This window comes from Garra rufa, chromosome 11 (genome assembly GCF_049309525.1).
Source record: "Garra rufa chromosome 11, GarRuf1.0, whole genome shotgun sequence".
In the NCBI taxonomy this organism is placed as follows: Eukaryota; Metazoa; Chordata; class Actinopteri; order Cypriniformes; family Cyprinidae; genus Garra; species Garra rufa.
The window spans coordinates 19,786,084-19,812,801 of record NC_133371.1 but is presented as its reverse complement, the minus strand read 5'-3'; the positions used below and the strand labels follow the sequence as shown (position 1 = coordinate 19,812,801).

The following is a 26,718-nucleotide window of genomic DNA, read 5'->3' as shown; positions in this document are numbered from 1 at the left end:
CAACGAAAGGCATCAGAGCACCAGTAGAAGGTACGTATGGAAGTAGATACTTAAAGTCAACCCTGAGGTGCAGTGAGGAAACTGAAGAATATCTAAAAGACATGAAGATGAATGAGGTATCTTCAAGAAATATGGTTACATTTTTTTTCATATTCAGGCAAAACCAATACATTGTCTTAATCATTTATACTACCAGTGTAGTGGTCAGAGAATGCAAAGCATTTACACGTGGGTACCTTTCAAATACAGTATTGGATAGTCCTTCTGAATACTAAATGAGGCACTTAGTGAGCCAGCAGGCGGGAAGGCAGTGAGACAACTCAAGCTCCTTAAAAGTGTTTGGCTGCCTAGCAACAGATGGAACAATATAACGTTCATACAGTCGACTGACCACAGGACAAATAGACGGAGCTGATGATGTCACAATGAACTCCCACCATGAGGGAGAACTGTGCCACTCACACTATAGAGAGAAAAGCTGGTTTAGCAGTATCGAGTTGTGTTATTAGACGCTCAATTGGGTGGAGCCTGAAAGAGGTCCAGAAATGTGGGAGAACTTGTCTTGTGTTGACGAAGGTTCCTCAAGGTTCACCAAGAGCAACAGTAGATAGGCATCTTTGTTATGTAAGTGGAACAGCAACATACTGAGCTATAATTACACTCTCAGAAACAGATAACATGTTATCTCGCTTACATGAACACAGTCACGATCTATGGCATCTATGGCTGTGTTTCAAAACCTAGTGAGCTGTCTATCAAAACAGCATATTTGGGCATTATAAAAGCATTTCTCTATTTAAGTTTACATTTTTAAGAATCTAACTTCTGCTCAGGGTTATGTGATCCTCAAAAGACAGCTGCTTTGTTCACTTACTTGAAAAGCTCAATTGAAAAAGATTATAATCTTTTCTTTACTTAATAGAATATAATGTTATCAGAGAGAGAAAGCGAAAGAGAGAAGGAAGGAGGCAAAAATTGAGAGGCAAACAAGTGTGGTGCTCGCTTATGCAAAGCTCGCAATTACAATGTTCAGAGCATTGTGAGTGGATGCCAAGGGTTAAATGCCAAGGGAGTTAAATGGTTCTGAGTGATTTCATGTTGATATGCTGTTGTTTCTGGGTAGTTGCTAGGTGGTCTCTTACTGGCTCAAGTCAACAGGTTCTGATCTTTGGACATGACTCTTGTCCTTCTAAACTATCATTTCTATGCCTTTTTTCTAAATGGAGCAAAGAGAACATATCAAACAATTGCATGGAACCAAAGTATATCACTCATTTAACTGGATGACAAAGGTCTTTAACTACTGTTAAAAGGCCTGTATCATTCCTCAAGCTTTTAAAGCAAATAGGCTTACAGACACAGTGGAGCCAGACAGACTATATTTAACAGAACAGTTTATTTACATAGAGAAGTCTTAAAGGTACATAAATTATAACGGTCTTTAAGTGGAAATGAAGCAGTCAGTCAAGTTCACTTTATTTAGTAAACTTATTTCCGCTTTAATTAATAAAATTTGAATGTAATCACAAACATGATTAATGTAACCATTTTAAAGAAAAAATATGTTTTGTTACAGCTTTTGGAACAAGGGCACCGCCATCTTGCACTACCACATTATGTGACATTATGGGGTTAGTTTGTTCTGTTGGCCAGTAGTAATGTAAGAATTTCTTTACTTTTTGAATGCACAAATGTTATTTTTAATTTGGTTTTCACCATAATTTGAATGAACATCAACATCAAACGTCACGTTTTGATTGTGGTATCCCAAACATCGTTTTCATAAGGCAAGGCGCAACATGATGTAAACATACAATGCTTCATTCACTTTTATTCACGTCTTATTATGTACTATATACATATCTTATTATGTCAGAGATTTCATACATATTTGTATTACACTGGTTCATCACTAGTGTATGTAACATATTTCATGTTCAAAGTCAATTAGCTTACCTAACAGGATGCTACACTGCAAAAACAGATGTGTCAAAAAACAACACACATGGCTGTGTTGATAGCTTTCTCACACATGTTGTGTAGATTTTTAACACATAATGTGTAATTATTTATTTATTTATTTTTGCCTCTGCATAGATCTACACAGTACATGTGTTATCTCCAGGGGGAAGGCAGTTTGTATTTGTGAAAGAAAAATACATAAAGTTTTATATGAATAGCACATTAAAAATCCCTAAAACAAATTAAAAAGTAGAATAAAATTAGTATATATTCATCTGACTACATTAAACTTAAATGATTAACGGCTATTTTTTTTCCGCCCAATCACGTCATGCCTCGTCATTTTAAATTGCATCAGCCTCCGTTCTCGCGCTCTTTTCGCTCTGGCTGCATTGAGAAGAACCAAGATGTTGGCGGACACTGATCTATCGGTAAGTAAAATTTTTATTTTGTGATATTCACAATTATTAGCTTGTTATACGTAGTGCTGCAACATCTAAACGAAGTTCGTTTGCGATTTGTTGGAAAATGGCGGCGGGCACTGCGCGGCAGCACTGTCAGTAACACATTTGAAAAAAGACGTGCTGCAACAGAAACCATGAAAAAAAAGCTGTCTTCTGCACTAGAGCATTTTATAAAAGATGTGTACACTACAATTTATGTATAATATGAATATATGTGAAATATATATATATATATATATATATATATATATATATATATGACCCTGGACCACAAAACCAGTCTTATGTCGCTGGGGTATATTTGTAGTAATAGCCAAAATACATAGTATGGGTCAAAATTATTGATTTTTCTTTTATGCCAAAAATCATTAGGAAATTAAGTAAAGATCATGTTCCATGAAGATTTTTTGTAAAATTCCTACTGCAAACATATCAAAATGTAATTTTTGATTAGTAATATGCATTGTTAAGAGCTCAATTTGGACAACTTTAAAGGTGATTTTCTCAGTATTTTGATTTTTTTGCACCCTCAGATTCCAGATTTTCAAATAGTTGTATCTCGGCCAAATATCGTCCTATCCTAACAAACCATACATCAATAGAAAGCTTATTCATTGAGCTTTCATATGATGTATACATCTCAGTTTTGTAAAATTTAACCTTATGACTGGTTTTGTGGTCCAGGGTCACATATATATATATATATATAACTTATTCCTTATGAAGTAAAGGTACGTATTTTCATTCATCAAAAGTGTTTGACATTACCCAATAGAAGTCTGCGTTAAACCAAAGACTATAGAATACCTTAAAGGGACTTTGGTTATACTTGGTGGCATATAAGTGTCATTGATGATGGAGAGGACCAAACAATTAAACGCGCAAATTTAAATTTACTTATGTAAGTTAATTACACAGTGGCCGGAGGTCATTCATTTTCAATGTGAGCCAGCAGCGCGGGGCGTTTTGGACGGTGTGGCCATCGTCGAGGAGAGTTGAAGTCAGGTCAAATTTATGGTAATAAGCTATGAGCTTTACCGTGACTACAATGGACGCGACTGTAGTGTTGAGAGTAGACAACTGAAAGAGTGACCTGATTTAATAATAATTTTACTTGGCTAACCATTTTTGTGAAGTGCATGACGTTTTAGTAGCCGAAGTTGTTTTTTGTTAGATTAAGTTGGGATTGAGATTTATTTTTGTATGCAATGTACATAGCATTTTTCTCTTCTCTTTTTTTCTCTCCAGGACCCAGGCCATGAATGGGAATCTGTCAAAGTTCTTGCCATGTTTTTTAAAAATGGAAAAGAGTACTCAAAGAAGATGTATAATGTTCATAGTAATGAGCATCTCATAAATAAAACCACACCAGAAGAAGGTTTTGCATTTGACAAAGTTCAGAAATACAATGCTGATTTCCAAGAATTTGTAGATGTTGAAAGAAATGTAGAAATCAAGAACTTTGACAGATTTCAGATCTACATGTCAGCCACAGAAGCCCTACACCACACACATTCTCAAGAGAGCCATCAAATCCAGGTATTTTTTTAATTACTGTATATGCATCCTAGTCTATTCTAGTTATATGTTAGGGCTGAACAATATTACCTTAAATCCACATCACTGTATATTGTGACATGTGCCAGGTAACTTTAAATGTTAAACCATTTTAAGCTCCATCACACAAATGTGATCAATTTCAGGGCTGGTTGTAGTTTAATGTCTGTGGATTTTGCTCTTCTGTCTCCCCAGTTGCCCATCAAGTTCTGAAAAGCTTGATTTAGCAAACTGTATCATCACTACGTTTCCATCTTTAAGGGTTCAGGTTGAAGGAAAAGAAGGTGGATGTGTGAGTAACATCTAATGATTCCTAAAATGATCTGGGAAAAAACTGCAACACTTTATAATAAGGTTCATTAGTTAACAATTACTTAATGCGTTAACTAACAATGAGCAATACATTTGTTACAGTATGTACTCATCTTTGTTAACATTTATTAATAAAAATACAACTGTTCATTGTTAGTTCATGTTAGCTAGTCATGGGCGGTATATCGAGTTTGTACGACATATCGATATATTTTTTTATAAAGGAACACGGTATAAAACAATACTGTTAATATTGATATACAGTATACAAAAAAAATACAATAAATGCTTTACAAGTACTTTTCATGTAAGCTGATGTGGTTTACTAATGTTAACAAATGGAACCTTATTGTAAAGTGTTACAAAAAAAACATGTTTGTTGCAGTGCTTTTCTGTTATGTGGGCTTTTGTCTCACTTATTTATGACTTTTTTCTCTGGCTTTTTTATGCATGTTAGGAATGTTGGAAGTTAAAGTCTAATACATCTCTTGTATATTCACACTTACGATATTATCAATATTCTGAAGAAAAATTGTTGAGATATTTTTTTGTTGTTGTTTTTTTGTATAATTTCAGGAGCATTTACGATCCATGATCACATTCTGGATTTTTGGAAATGAGACTACGTAATATCCGCCGAAAGCTAGAAGCAGGTCAGCATTGATACACAAAGTGAAAGATAAGCTGTGACACTGGACCAGGACCAGGACTATGACCAGGACTAGGACCAGGGTGATAGCAGTGTGGCCTGTGAGTGGATCACTTTGAGGAAAAGACTCAGGCCCTTTTCAGATGTTAGATTGTCTTGCCGTTTAAAGGGGTAGTTCACCCAAAAATTTAAATGGCACCATCATTTACTCACACTTATGTTTGTTCAAACCTGTGCAAGTTTACTTTTTTTGTTATACACACACAAAGATTTTTTTAATGAATGTTGGTAATCCAACAGCTGACATTTAATTCTATAGCAGCAAGAAAACACTAAGCCAATGGGTACTGTCAACTGTTAACCAACATTCGTTACTTTGTCTCTGTGTGTGTGTTGAACAAAAGAAATAAACTCATACCGGTTTGGAACATCAAAAGGGTGAGTAAATGATGACAAAATATTCATTCTTTGGTGAACTATCCCTTTAAGTTTTAATCAATAACATGATCTACTAATAAACTCAGTGATGTATTCTAATAACCTACTTTGAGACACTTTTACTGTAAAATGCATAGAATCTACAATCTGTTTAAGAGCTATAGACATCTGTCACTGTTTTAAGGTGTATAGATATTGTCTGATTTAAAATGTTATCTTATATGCTGAAGTATATAACTTTGAGATGAATTCAGTGCTGTTGACATTTTTCTCTCAACTGTGTACAGTATAATTGGTGTTTCAGTTAATGGTCTTACATGTTTTAGAGAGTTTTCTCTGTGTGCTGTAGCTATAGTGTATCTGTGTATAATAATGTACCATATCTGATTATAAAATATATTTCACCCAGAAATGTAATTTGTTACAATTGTTCACTCTTAGTGAGTTGTGCTACACCAGAAAGACTTCACCTGAACACAAATGAAGGCATTTGTAACTAACCCTTTAATTGATGTGTACAAATTACATTTACAAATGTAAAAATGTACTGTTCAGAACATATCAATCACCAAAAATGAAAATGTATATTCATGTTTGATTGTCTGGTGATGGCTGTTCTGTTATGTTTTTTTTTTTTTTTTTTTTTTTTTTTGCTTACTGTCATATGTTGCTGGATAAACTGTCAACCATAGCAAGGTGGTTAGATTAGATTAGGTGGTTTCTCAATGTAGACTGAAATTTTAAGTTGATGAAATGTATTATTTGCTGTATTTCCATTTGATTAAATGCCTAATATTCTTGCATCTTGTCTGTTTTGCTTGAATATTTTAGAATGACAAATTTGTGGTATTATGTTTTAATATTAACACATTAATTAGTAGTTTCTGGACATTTTAATTGCATTTTACCAACACTTAATGTGTTAAAATGACACATTTGTGTGTTTAATTACCTGACACATTTTTTGTGTTAAAATGGTTTACACATCTGTTGTGTTAAATTCAACACTACATGTGTTGTCCCTGAGCACACTCACTACATGTGTTAAAATTCTACACAACATGTGTCATTTTTAACACATCTCTTTTTGCAGTGTAAATCTAATCACCTATCTGAACGAAGGGGCTAGTGCTGCTTCCTCAAGAAAGTGTATCATTCTCACGTGTTTTAAGTCTTGTCTGTTTAAACATAAACCCTCGGTTTCACAAACCAGACTTGCAAAATGCAAGTCTGAGCTGTTTCAACTGAAAGTAACTGGCACTGATTGATCTTAAAACATGTCAGTGCCTTTGTTTTGTCTCAAGAAGGACACCAGTAATGTTTTTTTTCTAAGGCATGTTTATAAAAATTACTTAAATGTACCAGCCGAACTATGGCCTAATCCTGGCTTATAGTGTAAGCCCTGTCTGTAAAACCAGGCCTAAGTGTTTTAAGCTTTTCAAACACAAGACAGTGGAAAAGAGATTTCAATGCACTACTCAGTTTCTGTGCACATGCAAGCAAAAAGCCACATCTCAGACAGTATGTGAGTATTGACTTCTCAATACACGTCTTGAAATGTAAACAAAATTATGTATGAATGGCTGTTCTGATGAGTATCGATGTACACATATTGTTTCCAACCCGCTCTTCACCCCAAACTAGTAGGTTCATGACTTCTTCCACCCCTAATGGTAGTACTGCTCGGTCCCCTATCCATATCGGCTCAAATCCATAAGCAATCTGACTTATTATAGGCTCAACAGTCAAAAGTAAAAGCTTATATTACTTCATTGGCCAATGGAGCAAAGCACCCAGTGACGTCACACGCTGTGGTATTGCAAGATTCTGGCGCACTTGCTCCGAAATCTTTTTCTTTCAAATGATTACATTAATCATGTTTATATTTTTGGAAAGTGTAAGTAAAAATCAGTTTACTAAAAAATGTAAACTTGACTGCTTCACTTCCACTTTAATTTCTAAAGGTTAGAAGAGGGGAGAAGATGATTTTTTTTTTGGAGCGATGGAGAGTAAAGGAATGATACAAATGTGCAGCTGTTTCTGAGAGGCTATTCTCTGTTCATCCCCATTCTTGACCCCAGTCCTTAAAACAAGAGCAAAACACTGCTAAAGATTTTTTTTTTTTTTTTTTTTTACCAAGCATACAGTATGTTAAAATGTGCTGATGTTTCTGTTCAACATAATTACTGTATTTAATGAGCAGTTCTTGCCACCAAGTACATAACCTACAGCTAGAATTTCAAACAAACCCCCATTCTAATTCACCAACCACTATTACAAGAGAAAGGGTAAGGTAGATCAGGATAACAAATCAATACTCAATATCTCAGTTCATGTTTGTTCTGTACACTGGGTGAATGCTTGAAAGACGATTATATTCTCATAAACCTTGTGCTGGTACATTCACTCCTGCACTGTGATGACTGATGGGGTGGTAAAATACATGGAAACTTCCTTTGAAGGAGAAGTTAAAATATGTCATTTCAATTAAAGGCTATGTCAGTACATGTCTAGTTCAGTAACCTCAGACAGATTCAGAATCACTTACATAACTCATCAAATGACATAAATGAATGTGTGAGCATGTTGATGTGAGCAAAAGCAAACTAAATGCACCAAGTCAGAGTTCCCAGATCTTTGACCAATTAATTTACACAACCATTTAAAAGTTTAGGCAGGGTTGCCAACTCTCACACATTTGGCGTGAGACAGACGCTTTCAGGCTTTGTCTCACGTTCTCACTCTGCCCATGTAAATCTTACGCCAAATTGCCAACCCTGCTTGTGATATAATACAGTCTGTGACCACATTGACCACTTATTTTTTTTCTAATATTTCTATTATTTATATTACAATTAGTGTGGTATTTAATGTTAAAATAGAGACAAGGGTTTTAAATTTCAATGCAAAGAGACAAATTAGAGTAACTATCGTCGAAAAAAAAAAGGTTGACTTGTAATGCCATGGTTTACCCATGAGGTGCCTAAATGGCTTTTTAATAAATGTATCTACTAGTGTAGTTTCTCAAAAGAGTATTGCAGATCATACCTGCTTACTTATTTTTTAAGTTTTGAATTTGAATAAATATTTAGACATGAATAAACACTAGGTTTTTTAAATGTGGAATTTAAAAAATTTTATAACTTACATCCTTTTTAATGATACTTGTATAGGACACACAAGTGAATATTAATGAATGCAAGCAAATACTGAATTTAACCCAAGAAAAGTTTAAAATTGCACTTAAACTTGCATTAAACATTTAAAAAACTGCATTTAACTGCATTAAACAAAATCCCCTTAGATATATATACATTATAAAAAGTCAAATAAAATAAAAAATATTATTATATTTTTATTCAGCAATGATACATTAATAAATGTCAGTAACGTCACTGATAATGTAGTCTCGCGTAGCCAGACCTTCAGTCGTCAATCCATGGCAGCTTTCATTGGCCAAGGCCCGCCCATAAGGCCGTTTGACCGACATGTCAAACAACCAGTCATAGTTCGTTTCGTTCAGCATCACGTTTCAGGGTGTGGAAATGTCCCCACAACAACAGACTGGCATGCAACAAGTCAGTCATTAAAATAACCAGCATTGAAAGTTAAAGACGAAGAGGAAGAACAAGCAGTAAGTCAGTCATTTGTTCGCGAACGTTGCAAAAGTATATAACAACAATGCCGTCTGCATAAGCACCTCTTAGCAAAACACAGAGTAAATCAGTCTGCGCTTTGTTACCCGCGGGACCGAAAATAAACGCGACACTCGCGTCTCCCGGAAATGCGATCAAATTCAACTAATCAGATGACGGCTTTGAAATTCCTGAAGTGTTTCCAGTTAAGTGTACCATATGCATCAGATGTTTAGCCAACGTTCAGTGGGCGTGACGTCTGAGGCTGAGACTACTGATAATTAGGGGTGTAACGATACACCAAAGGCACGATTCGGTTCGGTTCACGGTTTTGGAGCCACGGTTCAGTTCGGTTTCTGTTTGCTGTGGGGTTAGGGTTGATGTCATCTTAACAGCAATGCTAAGGAACAATAGATTCACTTAATAACAAGAACAACTAAACTTTTTCTTTATTAACTTTGCCATTACATTTTTAGTACAGTCAGGATACCTGAGTATACAACAAAAATTAAATAAATACCTCCAATATAGACTAGTCAGAAAAAACAATTATCTTTAGTGCAGCCATCTTAAATAAGTAAACTAAAATTAAATAAATAACTGCAGTGTAGACTACTGAAAGATAAACAGGCTTGTCCTCTCTAAGGACATTTGGAATATTCAATTAAGTTTTAAGTTCTTCTTCAAAAACACCATAATGTCCACATTCTCAGGTGAGAGGCTTGATCTCTGTGCTGTAACAATGTCCCCCACTGTAGAGAACACCCTCTCACTGGGGACAGATGTTGCTGGGACTCCAAGGTAGCATTTTAGGGCTTGACATTAAGCTTTGAAATGTGCTTGTCCTTCGGACAAGTAAATTAGACATTCACTTGTCCGAGTGAAAAATGTACTTGTCCGGGGCAAAAAAATGCCTTTTTTTGCTGTAAATTAATCCATTCTGAAGCTATAGTCTCATCACTACTCTATAAGCTCTTACTTTAATCTGAATATTTGTGATATTTGCCTTAAATTGATTTCTAGGACACTTTTTAACTTTATTTTCATAACCTTACTAACTGTATATGTCATCATTCACATCAAATTCTTAAATTTTATCAATACATCAAATTAGAATAATTAGACTCTGTATGGTTGCACAAATTAAATCAATATCAAAAAACTCCATCTTTCCATTGCACAGGAAAAAACGAGCCTGCAATGAAATTGACATTTAACTGTATTTACTTAGACTGTTTAATGAAGATAAGAGGTTCCAAAAAATGCATTTACACAGTAAAATTGCAAATACATAAATAATGTAATAAGATTAATGTTATACTTTTTTTTTTAAATAAATCTAAAATATTGGAAAAATGCAATACCTTAAAATATAAAACCGAACCACCAATAGGTGGCAGTAGTCACGGATTCAACCATAGATGGATTCAACCAGTTCGTTCTCTGACTCACCCGATTCATTAAAAAATGCTAAATGATTCAGTACTGAAATACCGCTGTGTTGCTCGGAGATTCAAGGAGGTTCTGCTGTTGCTTGGAACTATTTTCGTAAGCAAAAATGGTTAATGATGTGTCTAAAATGTAAGTCAGTTAATATTAACTACTAGTTCATTGAACTACTGTTGTATAAAATCAATGTCACGTTTGCAATCGTAATGGTGCTTTTCTACTGCAGTATGTCTGTTCATGCTTATTTCTTTGTGTCTGCTGTTGCGCCTATTAGTGTTGATTTTCTGAGTCAGATAGCCTGCACGAGCTTGATACTTGATACTGTCCATTTTCAGTCATCTTAAAGGGGCTATATGTAACTTTCTGAAATTTAAACTCGCGACTGACACCTGTGGCCAAAAAACGGAACTGCTCTTCCTTTCTGCTCGCTCTCGCAGCACGCGCTCGTACGTACACACTTCACAAGTCATCCGGTGCAAAGAAGTCAACATTATGTTTACAGAGGTAAGAACAGTCAAATACATTTATTGTTTGAGAAACTAAGTTTGTTTGCAATATATATGACTAGTGGTGGTGGCAGAGTGATCTGAAACATTTAACATGAACGCGCTTGACGTCCCATCCGCAGACAGAAAATAGGAAAAATAGGATACAGGCTTATAGGTGCACCCACTGTGAGCTGACAAGGTGTCAGTATGCTCATCGTCATAAATGGTCAAATAAAAAGGCTATTGTTACGTTTATTTTGGGGAAAAAGTTGCATATAGCCCCTTTAAGTAATAAAATCAGAATTATGCTCACCAAAGTTTCGTTGCTGCGCTAGCAATTGTTTGTAATTGATGTTTTAATCAGGTTACTTGTCCGGTCGGGCAAGTAAAATCCTCTTTCACTTGAGTCCCTTTCACAAAATCCACTTGTCCCGGACAAGCGGACAAGCGTTAATGTCGAGCCCTGAGTAGTAACCGAGTGTGATCGCTCACTCAAGTCACATGACATGACATGCACTTGGAAAATACTAACTTTAGAATATAATATTTAGAACAAACTTTAGAACAAAAGCTCATCATTACTAATACAATTTAATCAAATGTGATAAAATAAAGATGTGTTTAATTGGTTAAATTAGTTAGAGACAAGTGACATCAACCTCAACAATGGGCAGCAGGGGGCGTGAGAGTACCGCGGTACGCCACGAGAGTTTCGCGATATGTATCGCAGTTGGTGTATCGCGATATTTCGGTTCAGTTTGTAATATCGTTACACCCCTACTGATAATGTTACAAATAATCCTTAAAACAAAACAAACCAAAAAAAAAACAAAATATATATTAGGGATGCTCATTTTGGTTAATTTTCCTGACCGACAACCGCTGCTCGTTATCCGAATATTAACCGTTAACTGATAATATTAGTATAATAAATTAGTTTAAATAAAAATAGAATGCACGAGTATCTGTAATGATACATAAAAAATACAAGCAAATGTTTATTTTAACGTGCAAACAGCAGCATACAGAGCAAAAGAGCAACAACAAAAACTGTATTCACATATAACTTACTCAAATTATCACGCATCAGCATCAGCAACTTCTGAGAACAGAGAAAATCTGAATAAAATAAAAAAAGAATAAAATAAATAGACCTACACTAAATATATATAAATTAAATAACTATCTAATTAAGATGACAAAACTAAAACACACTGAATCCTTCTATGCACTGTGAAGAACGGTACCGGTCTTGTTCTTCCCATCGGACATAAAAATATATAGCAGGCCAGCCTATAACTCAGTGTACCTAGTTTTTAACATGTCGAGATGCTGTACGGATAGACTGGAATACTGCCTGTTAACGGTTAGATTCGGGACAAAAACACCATAACAAAAATCCTTTAAATTTGCGTTTCTGGACTTGAAAGCGTGTTTTTACAGCGTTCAGCAATAGCCAATCACAGACATATCTGTTTTTATGATGTTGATGTTACAATCCACTCACCACCCAAAGTGCCGGTGTTCAGTTCTGCTGATTTCTACACGTTCGCAAACTCTCTCATTAAAACAAAGAAAGTGTAGACATTATGTAATAAGAGAGGTTATTTTATTACTTTTTAATAACTTTGTGAGATTGCAATAATCTACAGTAAGATGAGTGACAGCTTTCCAGTGATTGTAACTTTATAGACTATATTCCATTCAGAATTTGAATACATTCACTCACGGATTCACTCTCTGATAACCCAATATCGCCACTTGCCATTTTGTTGCATATACTACATCAGTTAACTAAGTGAAGGTGAAGCATGTGCTTGCTCAGCAAAATATGTCTTTACAGCCACACTGCACTTGTCGACACGCGCCCGAGAGTAAACAGATAACTTACATATAGCATTATTTTTCTTTCACCATGAAGCAAATGTAAAAAAAAAAAAAACAACAAAAAAAAACCTTTTGACCCCAACTGTATTGATTTTCTGGTCATTTTTTTTTCTCCAAAAATATATTAAATTACAAAACCTTTTAAAACGATTTCTTTATCCTTATTGGTAACACTTTAGTTTTGGGACAAATTGAGACATTATTAACTAGTTGCTTATTAGCATGCATATTACAAGCATATTGGCTGTTTATTAGCGCTTATATTAATGCCTTATTTGGTAATTATTAGGCAATAGCAAGAATTGGTCCACAAACTAGAAGTGTTACCAATAAGGATCATGAAATTGTAAAAAATTTTTGGATTTACTATTATTATTCTTACTATTATTAAACTGCTGAACTCATATGCAAATACTTACAGTAGTTCCACCCCCAAGATCATGGTCACGTTGTCTCCAGAGTGGTTGCTGCGGAATGTGATCTGGAACAGGTGGCTGGCCACGTTCTGTCGTGACGTCAGCATTCCCGCAGTGCCACGTACTGGAGAGAGATTTAGGTCTTCTGCCTGACAAGACCCCACATAGATATGATCTCTCAGTGCGTAGTCTATAACTGTATAACTCTCCTCACTGAGAAAAGACAAACAGAGAGAGTCAGAGATTTAGATTAAAGAAATATTCCAGGTTAAATCACTTCAAATCACATTAGTTCATTACACACAAACAATTGTACTTTAGCATTTTTATTGTTTATTGTTTACAGAACCATACATAAGATATTTTGAGAAATGTTATTATTGTTGTTAATATTTGTTAAGGGTTAGTAAACAATCATTTCATTGCTGGGTGAAATATCCATTTAATTTCTTTTTTTTATTCTTTTTTTGGAAGAAGTGAAATATGTACTTGATATTAAAAATACATACTTGTCTACTTTAATTTGTAGAAAAAAAAGATGTCCTGTCACTTTTGTTATATTAAAAAAACTGACACATCTGTACAATATATTAAACTGTGTTTCTGTCTACAGTAAAGATAAAATATTGTTCTATTAAACAATGATCTGAGACCAGGTTTGTCCTTTAACACTGACTGTTGACTGTTTGAATTAGCATATTAATGTGTATGCAAGTGCTATTTCTAAAGCATATAAATGCTAGTGGTGTGGCATTAGTCAGCACGTCTTCAGCCAGATAATTAACTGTGTTTGTGTAGAGATAATTGAATAAGTGGAGTCAGATCCTCCTGTTAGTTCCTGAACAACCTCTGGGCTCTGCCAGACACAATCAGAATGCCATTTACATTCCACAGGCAGAGGATAACAGATTCTACAGACAGAGAGGGACCATTACAATTAACTGAAGTCTGGAAGAAACAAGAAAGAGCCAGTGTGACAGAGAGAGACAGAGACCAACTAAAACCTATTAGGAAGATGACTGCCCAAATGTTGTGATGCCTACAGTCACTTATAACACTGAAAATGTATAGTTTTTTTTGCCATAACATGAAAACAATTATTGCTTATAATAATATCTTATATTTACCAGAATTTCTTATCAGTGCAACTCTGCTTCAAATGGTGTAGCAAAAAAAAGGCTTTTCAGAACTACTAAAAGTGAAAAAGAACAACTGTGAAGCCAACTGTGGTGTCACCTCACATTACCTGCTTTAGGGTAAAAAAGCTATGCTTGAACACACAGAGAGAGCAAAAAGTACATATACTGTATATTCTTCACCTGGGTGACAGGAAATCTCTTCATACCAGCAAGTGGCAGTAGTCTGTATTTATCTTTCTTTCTTGTATCGCCAATATGATGATATAGCCTGTAGTCTACAATGACAGCTCAACCATACAATATTGTATTACATAAATATATCTGTACAATGCAGAACTGCATTGTTTTTGACATTAGAGCTGGGGTTCCCAACCACATTCCTGGAGCCCCCCAACACTGCATGTTTTCCATGTTTCCTTAATCAAACACACCTGATTCAGATCATCAGCCCCTTACGAGATACTCCAAGCAAGCCACTGGAAGGAAAGCCTGCAACCTTTAGCCAAAAAAAACTTAACGGCTAATGCTAACACCGCGTTGCAGGGAAGGAGACCAGATGCTGTTTTTTTTTTTTTTTTGATTGTCAATGGAGAAGAGGCTTCTTTGCGTTGAATAACAGTGTAATGAAGCTTTTGCTCACATAAACAGCTTTCTTGAGGAAACAGCTTATTATTCATCTTCAACATGTTTTACACTAAACAATAGTTTGGGATTTTTAGAGTTTACACCAGAAAAAATGTTGATTTATAATAGAAGTCATAGATTTTTTTGTGACAGGTGGGATTCAGTTTATCATTAATTCGGATTAAATGTCACACAACTGACTGAAATTTAATGACATCAAGTCTATATGTGATTAGCTATCAAGGCACACGTGATTCAAGATGACTGTTACGCAATAAAGAAACAGTAAGGACATACTTGATGTTAAAATAAAACAACAAGCCCTAAGAAGCTGTGGTTAAAAATTGATTTTAGAACAAGTAATCCTAAACAAGTGATCCTGGCAAGATTATATCAAAGAAACACAGTGACTAAAATACAGCAAAGATTACAACTGTATCTCTGTAAAGCACACACACAGAAATCCACCTCTCAGACAGCATGCAATCCCAAATTCAATTCTCTTCCGTGACTTATTGCACTTGAATGACCAGATAAACACAGAATACAGCAAAATGCCCAGCTTTGCCTAAAATCTATTTTTGAAGTTTAAAAGTCAAACAACAGATATGTCAAATATATTTTTATTATTTCTACCTAGGCATCTAGATAGTGAGCCGCTACGTTAGAGTTACGACACTTCTGTCTACATAACAGGGTTGGTTCGCTTCAATGAAAAAAAAAAAAAAAACTGAACAACTTTAGGCTTAAGTCTCTTGGTGCAGCGAACAATGACTCAAAAGTCTCAGGTCCGGCAGGGATTGTAGGTGGAGGGAGTGAATTACCAGCACTCTCTCCACCCTCAATACCACGACTGAGGTGAGTCCCTTGACCAAGGCACCGAACCCCCAACTGCTCCCCGGGCACCGCAGCGATAGCAATATGGCTGCCCACTGCTACGGGTGTGTGTTCATGGTGTGTGTGTGTTCACTACTGTGTGTGTGCACTTGGATGGGTTAAATGCACGTCCTTTCCTTTCTTTTCCTTTCCATAATCTTTCTCCAAAAAATGTTCACTGCAAACTTGAGGCTCTTTTTTATTAGTGCTGTTCTTTATTTCAGCAGAAATTTATGAAAATTTATTCTTTTGACCTTTGCATTACAGTTTTTCTCAAATGCTAAAACACAAAAGCCAATCCTCTAAACCAAATGACCAGTTGTCTAAACACATTTACTAAATCTAGCCATCATTTTCCAATATCATAAACACATTTCACATGAAGACACAATTCACAAAACACAATCCTCTGTTCTCATAAATCTAAACACATTTTTCCTTGCTAAAACACAAGTTGCAAAAGAACTCCGCTCATATTCTCAAATGAAAGCTCATGTGATGAAAAATGCTTGCCACAGTCAGCAATATTTGAACACAATGAACAAACCTGGTGTCATTCATTACACACAACGACTCACAATTGAAGACACTTGTTGCTAATGCTGTGACCACATGTATAAAAGCAAGTTCAGAGTGCACAGTTTGCTGAAGATTCCAAACAAACACAATGGATGAAGGCAGAGTCAGGGGAAGAGGAATTCGAGTCAGAGGAGGGAGAAGAGCTGGCCATGGAAGAAGAGGAGCAGGCCAACGAGGAAGAGGAGTTCAAATCAGAGGAGGAAGAGGAGCAGGCCAACGTGGAAGAGGAGTTCAAATCAGAGGAGGAAGAGGAGCAGGCCAACGAGGGAGAGGAGAAGGTCCAGGAGGGAGAGCAAGACAACCTCGCACCATCATTACGGACGAGATGCGAGCAACAGTCATTGACCATGTCATTGTCCATGGCATGACAATGGCTGAAGCAGGACTAAGAGTCCGTCCAAACCTGAGTAGGTTCACCGTGGCCACCATTATCAGGGCATTCAGACAACACAACAGGTATTGTACTCTATTGCTTTCACAATACAGTTTTACAAGCCTGTGAAAGTAGTCTATTGGTTTCAAATCAATTGTTACTGTAAAGCATGTCAATTGACAACACATGTTTCTTTCTTTAGAGTTGAAAGAATGCCACATAGAGGTGGGATGGTTGCCATATTTACAGCGGCACAAGAAACCCTCATTGTGGATATGGTTCATGAGAACAACCTCATCAGACTCCGGAAGATCAGAGACAAAGTCATTCCTGGATGTGGCTGGCTTCAACCTGCAGAAACGAAGGCAAAGAGGCCGTAACATCATTGGCCAAAGAGCCATCACTGAGGTGGGGGGTAATATTACTCTTTGTGCAGCCATGGGTTCGGATGGGCTTGTCCACCGGCATGCTGTCCTTGGGTCTTACAACACCCAACGTCTCCTCACCTTCCTAGAGGAGCTAAGAGATATCCTCCTGGACCGCCAACAACACCATCCTGGGCCAGCACATCACATTTATGTGATCATTTGGGACAATGTCCGCTTCCACAGAACAAACCAAATCAGAGAGTGGTTCACCACCAACAGTAACCACTTTTTAAACGTCTGTCTGCCACCCTACTCCCCTTTCCTGAACCCTATAGAGGAGTTCTTCTCATCGTGGAGATGGAAGGTTTATGACAGACAACCATACACTAGAGAGAACCTCCTAAGGGCAATGGAGCTGGCCTGTGTTGATATCCCAGTGGAGGCCTTCCAAGGATGGATTCGCCATTCCAGGGCGTTTTTCCCGAGGTGCCTGGCAAGAGACAATATAGCCTGCGATGTGGCCCCATGCAGCTCAGCGACATGATGCCGCACTGTGATTGTGGTGTGTGTGTGTGGTGTGAATGAAGTAAATAAAAAAACTTCACACCCTGATCATGTTTTCAAGAGTACTGTTGTGTGCAATAGATTCTGTTTTTGCATTGAGTTATGTTACAGTAGTGTACATGCAGTATTTTCTATAGATTTATACTCTTCATATGAAACTTACAAATCTAAATGCCTAATCCTCTGCAGAGATCTAAGAAGACCCGTTACTGTAAAGTTTCTAAAAATATGCGTTGGCAGTTATGAAACAAAGAACCTTATCACAAATTGAGCATTGTGTTTTCAATTGTGTTGCTGTAGTGTGTAATGATGTGTATAGTGTTTACATTTTTGAAAGCTTCGAGCTGCTCTTTTGGTGCGAAAGTTTGAGTTTTGAAGTGAGAAGGTGTGGTTGTGTTTATGTAGCTTTAGAAAAGGGTGTTGTGTTTAGACATAGGGGAACATGGAGGAAACGTTTGTGAAATGTGTTTTAGCATTTGAGAAAAACTGTAACACTATGAAACTCATTTTTAAATCATTATTTGTGCAAATATTTCACAATATACAAATTATGCTTAAGGTTATTTAAAGATACATTAAAAGAATACAAAGACCAATACAAACATGAAATGCAACAGAAATTTAGTAACTAACTAAAGTTTAATTATGCTGCTGTGAGACACGAAAATACATCCGAAAAAATGGTTCATTTAAATATTCGATTTATTGTATTTGTCCTATTAAAAAAAAATAAAAAATAACTGTACTGCGATACATTTCATTATCGTGAAATAAGATTTTGTTCATATTGTCCAACCCTAGAAGAGGACATGTGTGTCTACACAATCATCAGTTTGTACTGATGTGTACACACAAATCTATAACAATCCTGCTGCCTTAAAATTTCCATTTAGCCCAGGCCTCAGCAATCTGTCAAAGACACCGACCATATTTACCTGTCTCAGTTCTGGCTTCAAGGGGCACCTGGACTGGCACTAATCAAATTTTAACCCAGCAAACTGAGTGCTGGACAATTACGCTACCATCTGCTCCTGACATATCATATTATAACTGCAAAATAAAGGATCCAGCATACAGCTTCTATCAGTTGAGCAATCAGATGTTCCTACCACTGTAATGACATCCTCTCCTGCAGCCAAGAGATGTTCCAGCACCAGGACAAAACATTCACACACTTCCATGCAAACACACACACACAGGCCCCTGTGCTGGTATGAAAGGAACGCTGTATTTAGATAATTTAATCTGAGAGATGCATGATGTCAATGCTGTATGATACGGAAACTTTTGTTAAACGTCTTGTGCACTTACACTTTGACCGTGTACTGAACATAATGTCCTTTTCTACTGTTTATAGTGCTGATAAACATTACTATTATCCAAAATGGATATCCTAAATAAAGCAAAAACTGCCCATGCATGTGTGAATCTGTATGTGTGAGAAAGAGAGATTCATAAATAAAAAGTAACGGAGGAAAAATGACCAGCTGCTTTTAAGCGTAAGTTACATAACCAGAGAAAATGAGTAAAAAAAAGTGGAGCGGAAAGACAGAGAGAGAGAGAGAGAGAGAGAGAGAGAGAGAGAGAGAGAGAGAGAGAGAGAGAGAGAGAGAGAGAGAGAGAGAGAGAGAGAGAGAGAGAGAGAGAGAGAGAGAGAGAGAGAGAGAGAGAGAGAAAGAGAGAGAGAGAGAGAGAGAGAGAGAGAGAGAGGAAATGAGAAGAGAGTTAGAGTGGAGAGCGTGATGGCATGCTGGGGTTTGTTTTGCTTCAGATCTTAGTGAGTAGCATGACTCCCCACACATACTACACATATCACACATTGTTAAAATAAACCTTTTCTTTTTTTGCTTTTGCTTCGTTTTTCAGTTAAAACCCAGAGAGTGCTTGTGGGCCATATTTGCCAGAATGGAGTAAAAATGAAAACCATCTTGTTTTCTTGGAGGCTGTCCGCTTTGTCATTGGGTGCAGAATGTTCCCAAAAAAGACCAGAACAAAAACCTGGCACTGTGTAGCAGCAGGGAGCAGACAGTATACAAAAGGGTTGAAAAACCTTGTGACACACGAACACAGATTACTTACCATTTTTAGTCTATATACTGATAAAATAGCATTTATTTATTTTCAAATGAACAAGCAAATACCGGACAGCACCATCAACAGTGCTCCATGATGAATATAATGTTTCATCACTTGGTTTCTGTTTTAGTTGTTTTGTGCTAGGTAGTACCTAGGTACTGTGCTACTTGTGCTAGGTAATACTTTGTCTAGGACAACCACAATAAAAGCTTAAAATTGAGTCACAGTGGCAGCTGGTTAATTTAAAAAGGAATCAGGATGGAAACAGCATACGAATCTTGAATGCTTACAAGAAAATAACAAAACGCAAAATGAGGAGCACTGTAAGTTTAGTGTGCCATCTGCCATAGTTTGTACCAAAGCAAAGTTTGACCTGCAAATCTTACTTCACTCAAAAAATTAAGGCTTTAGCTGAAGAACCTTGCAGTGCCTGGTGAAAGAGATGAAATCAGGTTAGCGATGTTTTATTTTATAATAAGATTCTAATATCGATGTTTCGTCTTGTGGAGGGTTGTATGATGGCGCTCATGCAGACAGTGTTTAGTTAAATACAAAGTTATTCCGTCTCAGTTAACTTATTTCCTTATAACATTGTTTGTGTTCTGTTATTCCTTGCTGGAATCAGTGAGGTAGCTACCTTTATCCTACCTCTGCAACAATCCACACTCTGTTCTCTATAGTATCCTCCAGGGCACAATAACAGCAAGGGAAGAACAGAGGTACATTTGGACCCAGTATAAGAGATCTCATTTGTGGTCTCCACCTCACCTTTTCTTTCGTGTGACAATGAGGACATCATTGAAGAGGAAGAAATAGACCTGCTGGCGAGACGTCCTTTTGGAAAAGATGCCATTTTCCTCTACAAAAGCTGTTAGCTCACCACGTTTCACCATCCAACGGGAGGATGACACCAGTGGGAATGGCTGCAGAGAGAAAGTGTGAAAAGAGAAAATGTGAACTAGACAGAATCATTAATGCTTCAATGTTACACGTCTGACATGAAGGAAGACTTCATTTTTAAAACAAGTCACAGATATTAAGAACAGTAAAATAAATAAAAATGTGTGTAATGTAATGTTCATCAAAATATAAAAAGTTCTTGTTGAAAAAAATATATATTTTTTCATAATTGACCATTATTGACTATTGTTTTTTTTTACAACACATTGTGTTCTTTTAACCTCATTGTAATGTTTATCATTAAAGTCAATTTGCATAAAATATGACCAAACCATTTCCATATAAAGAATTTTTGCAAAGCCTCTTGCCACTCAACAAACATATCAAACTCTTACAAAGGACACCTGAGAATATCTGCTGAAAGATCCTCGAGCAATGGCAAGTTTGCCAACTTCAAAGCAAATTAAAACACAACAATAGCCTTTTAAATCTGGCATGAAACCGAAGCTGAAATTGTGTTTCTTATCTATTGTGATGTATGAAGTAAAATGAGAAGAAAAATGTAGGGCACATTGTACTGGTAGTTGTAAGATAAAGTTTAAAATAAGCAATAAAGTCACACTGTGACACATGCTGTTGCAACTGCTAGAAACGCAATCAAACTTTGAGAGCTACTGACCTTCGAACAGCTGGACTTAGCAAAGAATTATCTAGACATCTGCACATACCAAATGTGCCAGCAGAACTTTCCCACACTGCTCAAGCAATAGGTTGTAAATATGGTTGCATTAGTGAGTGTGTCTAATGCATCATGCAAAGTAAGTTTAAACTGCACATGCACGTTTTTGCAAATTAACGTAGAGAAGAATACAGTATGTCGTCATGAACACAAGACCCACAGCAAGTGAGCAGCATGTGTGTTTCAGGTAAGAATGTGTGAACACGTTGTTATAAACAAAATATACAGCAACAAAAACCCAAGTTTACTTGCTTCTTATGGTACAAAGTACTACATGAAGGCGAAGGCATGTAAAGGGTAAATCCAACGATTAAAAGGCTGACAGTCGAAACACTTGCTAATCTCTGTGAGATAAAAAGATCATTATAGTTGCGTTTACAGTTAACCAGATCCATATCCTTTCACTCTGCTAGTTTTACCCAGTTGGAATAACTTCTCCAAGTAACTATAGGATTTGTGCAACTCTACTTAGAGAATCTGAGAAGACCCTCAGCTGTGACATAGACTTTACTACAAACCACTTTGTAGTGGATAAAACAAAGAGGATACACATGCTTAATAATATGGTTATGAATATTTTTCCCCTCCACTTAAAACAGTCTCATGTGCAACACTATGCTATAACTATTGAGTAGTGAAGCTGCATTTCTCTGAAGCTGTGTTTTAGTTAATATTCCTCATCAGCTGATACAACATCAGACAGTACAAATAGCAGGAAGGGCGTCACATAACTGTAACAAAAGTAACATAACTAATTTCAGATGTCATACACCAGCATACATCTAGGACTGGAAATCAAAACTTTTTTTTTTTAATCCAATATTTTAACTAGATTCGAGTAACCGAGTAACACGCTTGCATGGTGGCTTGTGGTATTGGCAGTGGACCAAAAAAAGCATTAAGAGTGCCCAAACGTGAGCAGTGGGCAGCCATATTGCTGCGGCACCCAGGGAGCAGTTGGGGGTTTGGTGCCTTTACTTAAGTTGTGGTAAAGAGGATAGAAGAAAGTGCTGATCATTCACTACCCCCGCCTACAATCCCCGCTGGACCAGAGACTCGAACCTGCAATCTTCGGGTTACAAGTCTGACTCTCTAACCATTAGGCCATAACTGCAACCCCCTGCCCCTTTTTTTTTTTTTAAGGAAAAAGGTGTAAGGTGTTTAAAAGTGTGAATCATATTGTTTACATACTGGACACTTTGCACTTGCTACATGTAAAATATTTCAATTTGGGCACTTTAATTGTGAATAGACTGGGTGGATTAACTTAAGTTTATTAAACTGACATCATATCATTACTTTACCCAACAATGCTGCATTTACTGATTAAAAAAAAAAAAAAAAAAAACTGTCCTTGCTGGTTGCATAAGTGTAATTTGAATGAATTTGAATCATCTCACTGACTGAGCAATTCACTGAATAAACAGGAGTGGTCCTTGACTAACTAAGCTGAAATTCGTTGTTGTGTCTTACATGCAATAACTGTTACTGTTGCCTGTACTTCAGGCTCATATGACTTAAATCAGTATAATGACTAACTGGTTGTTCATTTGACAACATAGTCATAGGTGTGTGTAACTGGATTAGTGATCAAAATAGAAATGTTTACACCTGGTATTAAGATGCTGTTTTCTCAATTTGATCACAAATGAACCTAAATACAGGTGTAAACAGGGTGTAAACAATTCCAGAGGTAGTCAAAAACACTTTCAACCAGAATGCTTAAGTGTAGTGTAAACACTCATGTGGTTGAATGCATTCGAACAGCCACTAAAAACCACCTCCTCTCTGCCTACTGACCATAATAGGACATATTGTTGAAGTGCGCTAACTGGACACGATTTAAAATTTGTAATTTAAACTATTTAAAATTGTCTGAAATTGTAACTCACTTTTAGGGCTGTGTGTGCGATATTGAAGATATGCGATATGGGTTTTTACTAAAAAGCTGTGGGCCTGATTCGCTAACATAAGTGTAAAACAACTTATCTCCCCTCTGATTCTTTATTTTCAGAACAGAGTGGAGCACTATAATTATTATAATAGGAAGTATTATTGATAAGCCGTATTCCAATACTGGTGATGGGAGTTCCATTTCTGACATGCGGTGTACGCAGTAGACCAATCATAACAGACTGATAAGACCAATCAGAGCAGAGTGGCCTCATGCAAAGGAGGTGTTTGGAAAGATGAATTTTCGAACAAATCATTTGAGAGTTGTTGAGAAATAAGGTAAAAATAAAAAAAAAATTAAAGTGATTTTTGACCTTTAATGCAAGTAAACCTGTTGCTGGGACTCCCAAAACCAAATGAACCTTTCAAATAGCATGAAAGGGGCACTTTAAAAGAATCATCAAGGCAGTGGAATTAAGTAGAATCATTAAATTCTTTTCACGGGTAGTTTTATTCTCTTACCTTAATTTTAAACTCCAGCTGGGAATTGATGGTGTACATCATTTCTGTCCTCTCCATTTTACGAGCACCGTCATTACATTTCCTCACAAGCTGCGTATACACACATACAGGGGGGGGGGGGAGGTGATTATTAACAAAGGATCTCTCAGACAACACTAGAAAAACCTGCAGTGGTAATTTCCAGGATTTCTCACCTTGCTGACAACATGCAGAGCTTTTTTACATGCCTCATAAGGGGCAGAATCTTTGGGCGTCTTCTGGCATATGGTCTATAAGAAAAAAACATTTCGAATAAAAAAATATCTTTGAACTGTTTGTGCTTGAGTACACAGTTTAATATGCTGTAAATCTAAAATAGACTTGCATCAGAACTGTTTCCTGTTTGTACAATAGTTTTTGGTTTATTGTTCCTTAAGCTTTTCAAACACTTTATCTCTAATGGAGTGGTCTCAAACTTTTTCTCACGCTTGTCTGATATTTCCCAGCTAGAGTTTCACTTGTTTCTAAGCTGTGGGAAGAAAGAGAGAAAGAAGGAAAGAAAACCAAACCCAACATTCTCATGCTCAGAGTCAGCGAGCCAAGCTCTACTGTCCTAAACTAGGAAACCCACTGCCAAGCTCTAGGGACCCATAAAGCGACAAAGAGATGGAAAGATGAGAAGGTGAAATAAGAAAAAGGTCTACAGGAAGGAGGGAAGGATGGTGATAAATGAAAACAAGAGTTGTGAGTATAGGGACCATGGAGAAGTTTCTAGGTCATCTTTAGTGCAGCTTACTCCCTCATTTCATTTTACAAATGCAATCCTTTGGAGAGAGTAAAGATGATAGAGAGAAAACAACACTAATCCTTTTAAACAATCTTTTAAATATAGTAAAAGAGCCTCAAATGAACTTGAGGCTGTATGCTGTATGAAAGTCTCAAGAAACAATAAATAAACAGAATTGTTACTGTTAAATAGAGAGGACCTAAAAGCTAACACTTTCCTTAAATAAGACAGAATGAACAGAAGAGAGCGTAAATTTGAGAGGAAAGTATAAAAAGAAAAGAAAGAAAAACAAGAAATAGCAGGAGACTTTAATTGGTTTAATTTAATCTGTAATGTAACAGTAAACATCCTCCAGGTCAAATTAACCTCATAATCAAAGCACAAGATGCATGTTAAAAGACTGAAAATGCAGTTACAAGAGAGCTAGATGTTTATGTCGTGTTAGACATGTTTTCAGAGGTCAGGCAAGGAGAAGTCGCGGGATAATGTAACTCACATCCATCAACAGGGGCAGCCGTGTGACTCTTTGCATTGGAAGGATGAGGAAGGAGATCATGGGAAGGTTCCGGCAGTCTGGGTGGGCCTCGATTCGTGTCAGTACCTCCTTAAAGGACGGGCTTTTATTTCTGAAGGGATTAATGTATGGTTAAACTAGTGATTGGATGCAGAGTGTCATGCAATCCCTGTTATATAAAAAAACTACATCACTATGCAACAAATAAAAGGTGTTTGTACCTTAATTTCTTGTTATTGCAACTTTTATTCCTTATAGTTGCAACTTTATATCTTGCAGTTTGACTTTATTTTGGCTAACCATGTAAATTTTGGCTAATATAAAAAGGTGATTTTATAGCTTATATTTGTGACAAAATCAGTTGCAATTGTGACTGTTCCTCAAATGGCGGATTCACACTGCACAATTTTAACCACATTTTTATTCGCTGACAATATTGTGAAAATGTATATAAATCTGAAGCAAATCGGTGCTTGTTCACATGAGTGACAATTACGTAGTGTTTTATCAAAGATGCAATCTAAGTAAGGTGCCAATGCCAGTGAGATATTTCTCATGCTAAATATCTAGACTAGACAACGCAGAGTTCTTGGCAAATCTTCCTACTGTAAAGTTGTGTAATTTGTGACCCTGTCGCTGATCCATCACTGACAGTAGTACAGTGTGAGAACAGCAGCATTCAGACAATTTTGTGCAGTATGAACTTAGCATTAGTCCTGCCTCACATAGAAATCTCACGACTTTATAACTTACAAAATCTGCGACTTCACATTTGGGACTTAATAGTTTCTTGTAATTATAACTTAATTTCTCACAATGTGACTTTTCACATTATATTTTTTCTAATTTTATAACTTAATCTCACAACTACCCTTTTTAGTTTTAATCTGAGGTAGAATCTCTGTCTAAATAAGTTTAATATTTTCTGGGCTAAAGGCTAAAAATTCAGATATTATTTTCAGTTGAGGGAGTAACAGAGTCTGTCCGTATTTGTGCTGTACTCACAGGAGTCTTTGCAGTGTTCTCTGCTGGTATACTTCATTTGAGCAGTATGTCACATAGGGCTCAAAGTTTGACTGGGCGTGACTTATAACAATGTCGCTTATGTCATCGATTACAATGTTCTGCTGGTGCCGATCCTCAAGTTCCTTAAAGAACCTAGAGGGAGAAAGAGGAGGGAAACAATTGCATAAAAGCAGTAACATGTATGACATACCTCACATAACGTCAACACGAGTCAAAGCTGATGCAGGGAGCACCCTGTTTTAGTCATTACACATGCACAGGGAAACACAGGGCTGGTTTCGTCTGGCCAGAGGAGAACTGGTCCCCCGACTGAGCCTGGTTTCTCCCAAGGTTGTTTTCTCCATTTCTGTCACCTGTGGAGTTTTGGTTCCTTGCCACTGTCGCCTCTGGCTTGCTTAGTTGGGGACACTTTCCAGCGATATCGTATACTATTTGAACTGAACTGACGATGATATCACTGAATTCATTGATGAACTGCCTTTAAATGAAAATTGATTATCTA

The 26,718-nt window shown here is 36.6% G+C and overlaps 1 protein-coding gene across 1 annotated transcript in view; it reads right to left on the bottom strand.

Annotated features, from left to right (window-relative positions):
* Positions 1 to 26,718, bottom strand: part of LOC141345150 (rho guanine nucleotide exchange factor 26-like) — a 60,865-nt gene that overhangs the window by 6,421 nt on the left and 27,726 nt on the right. Inside the window, exons 7-12 of the mRNA XM_073850022.1 lie at positions 26,196 to 26,348; positions 25,173 to 25,302; positions 24,105 to 24,179; positions 23,911 to 24,000; positions 20,625 to 20,779; positions 13,261 to 13,470 (exon numbers count right to left, since the gene is read on the bottom strand). Of these exons, the coding sequence (XP_073706123.1) occupies positions 13,261 to 13,470; positions 20,625 to 20,779; positions 23,911 to 24,000; positions 24,105 to 24,179; positions 25,173 to 25,302; positions 26,196 to 26,348 (813 nt within the window). The remainder of the gene's footprint in view (positions 1 to 13,260; positions 13,471 to 20,624; positions 20,780 to 23,910; positions 24,001 to 24,104; positions 24,180 to 25,172; positions 25,303 to 26,195; positions 26,349 to 26,718) is intronic.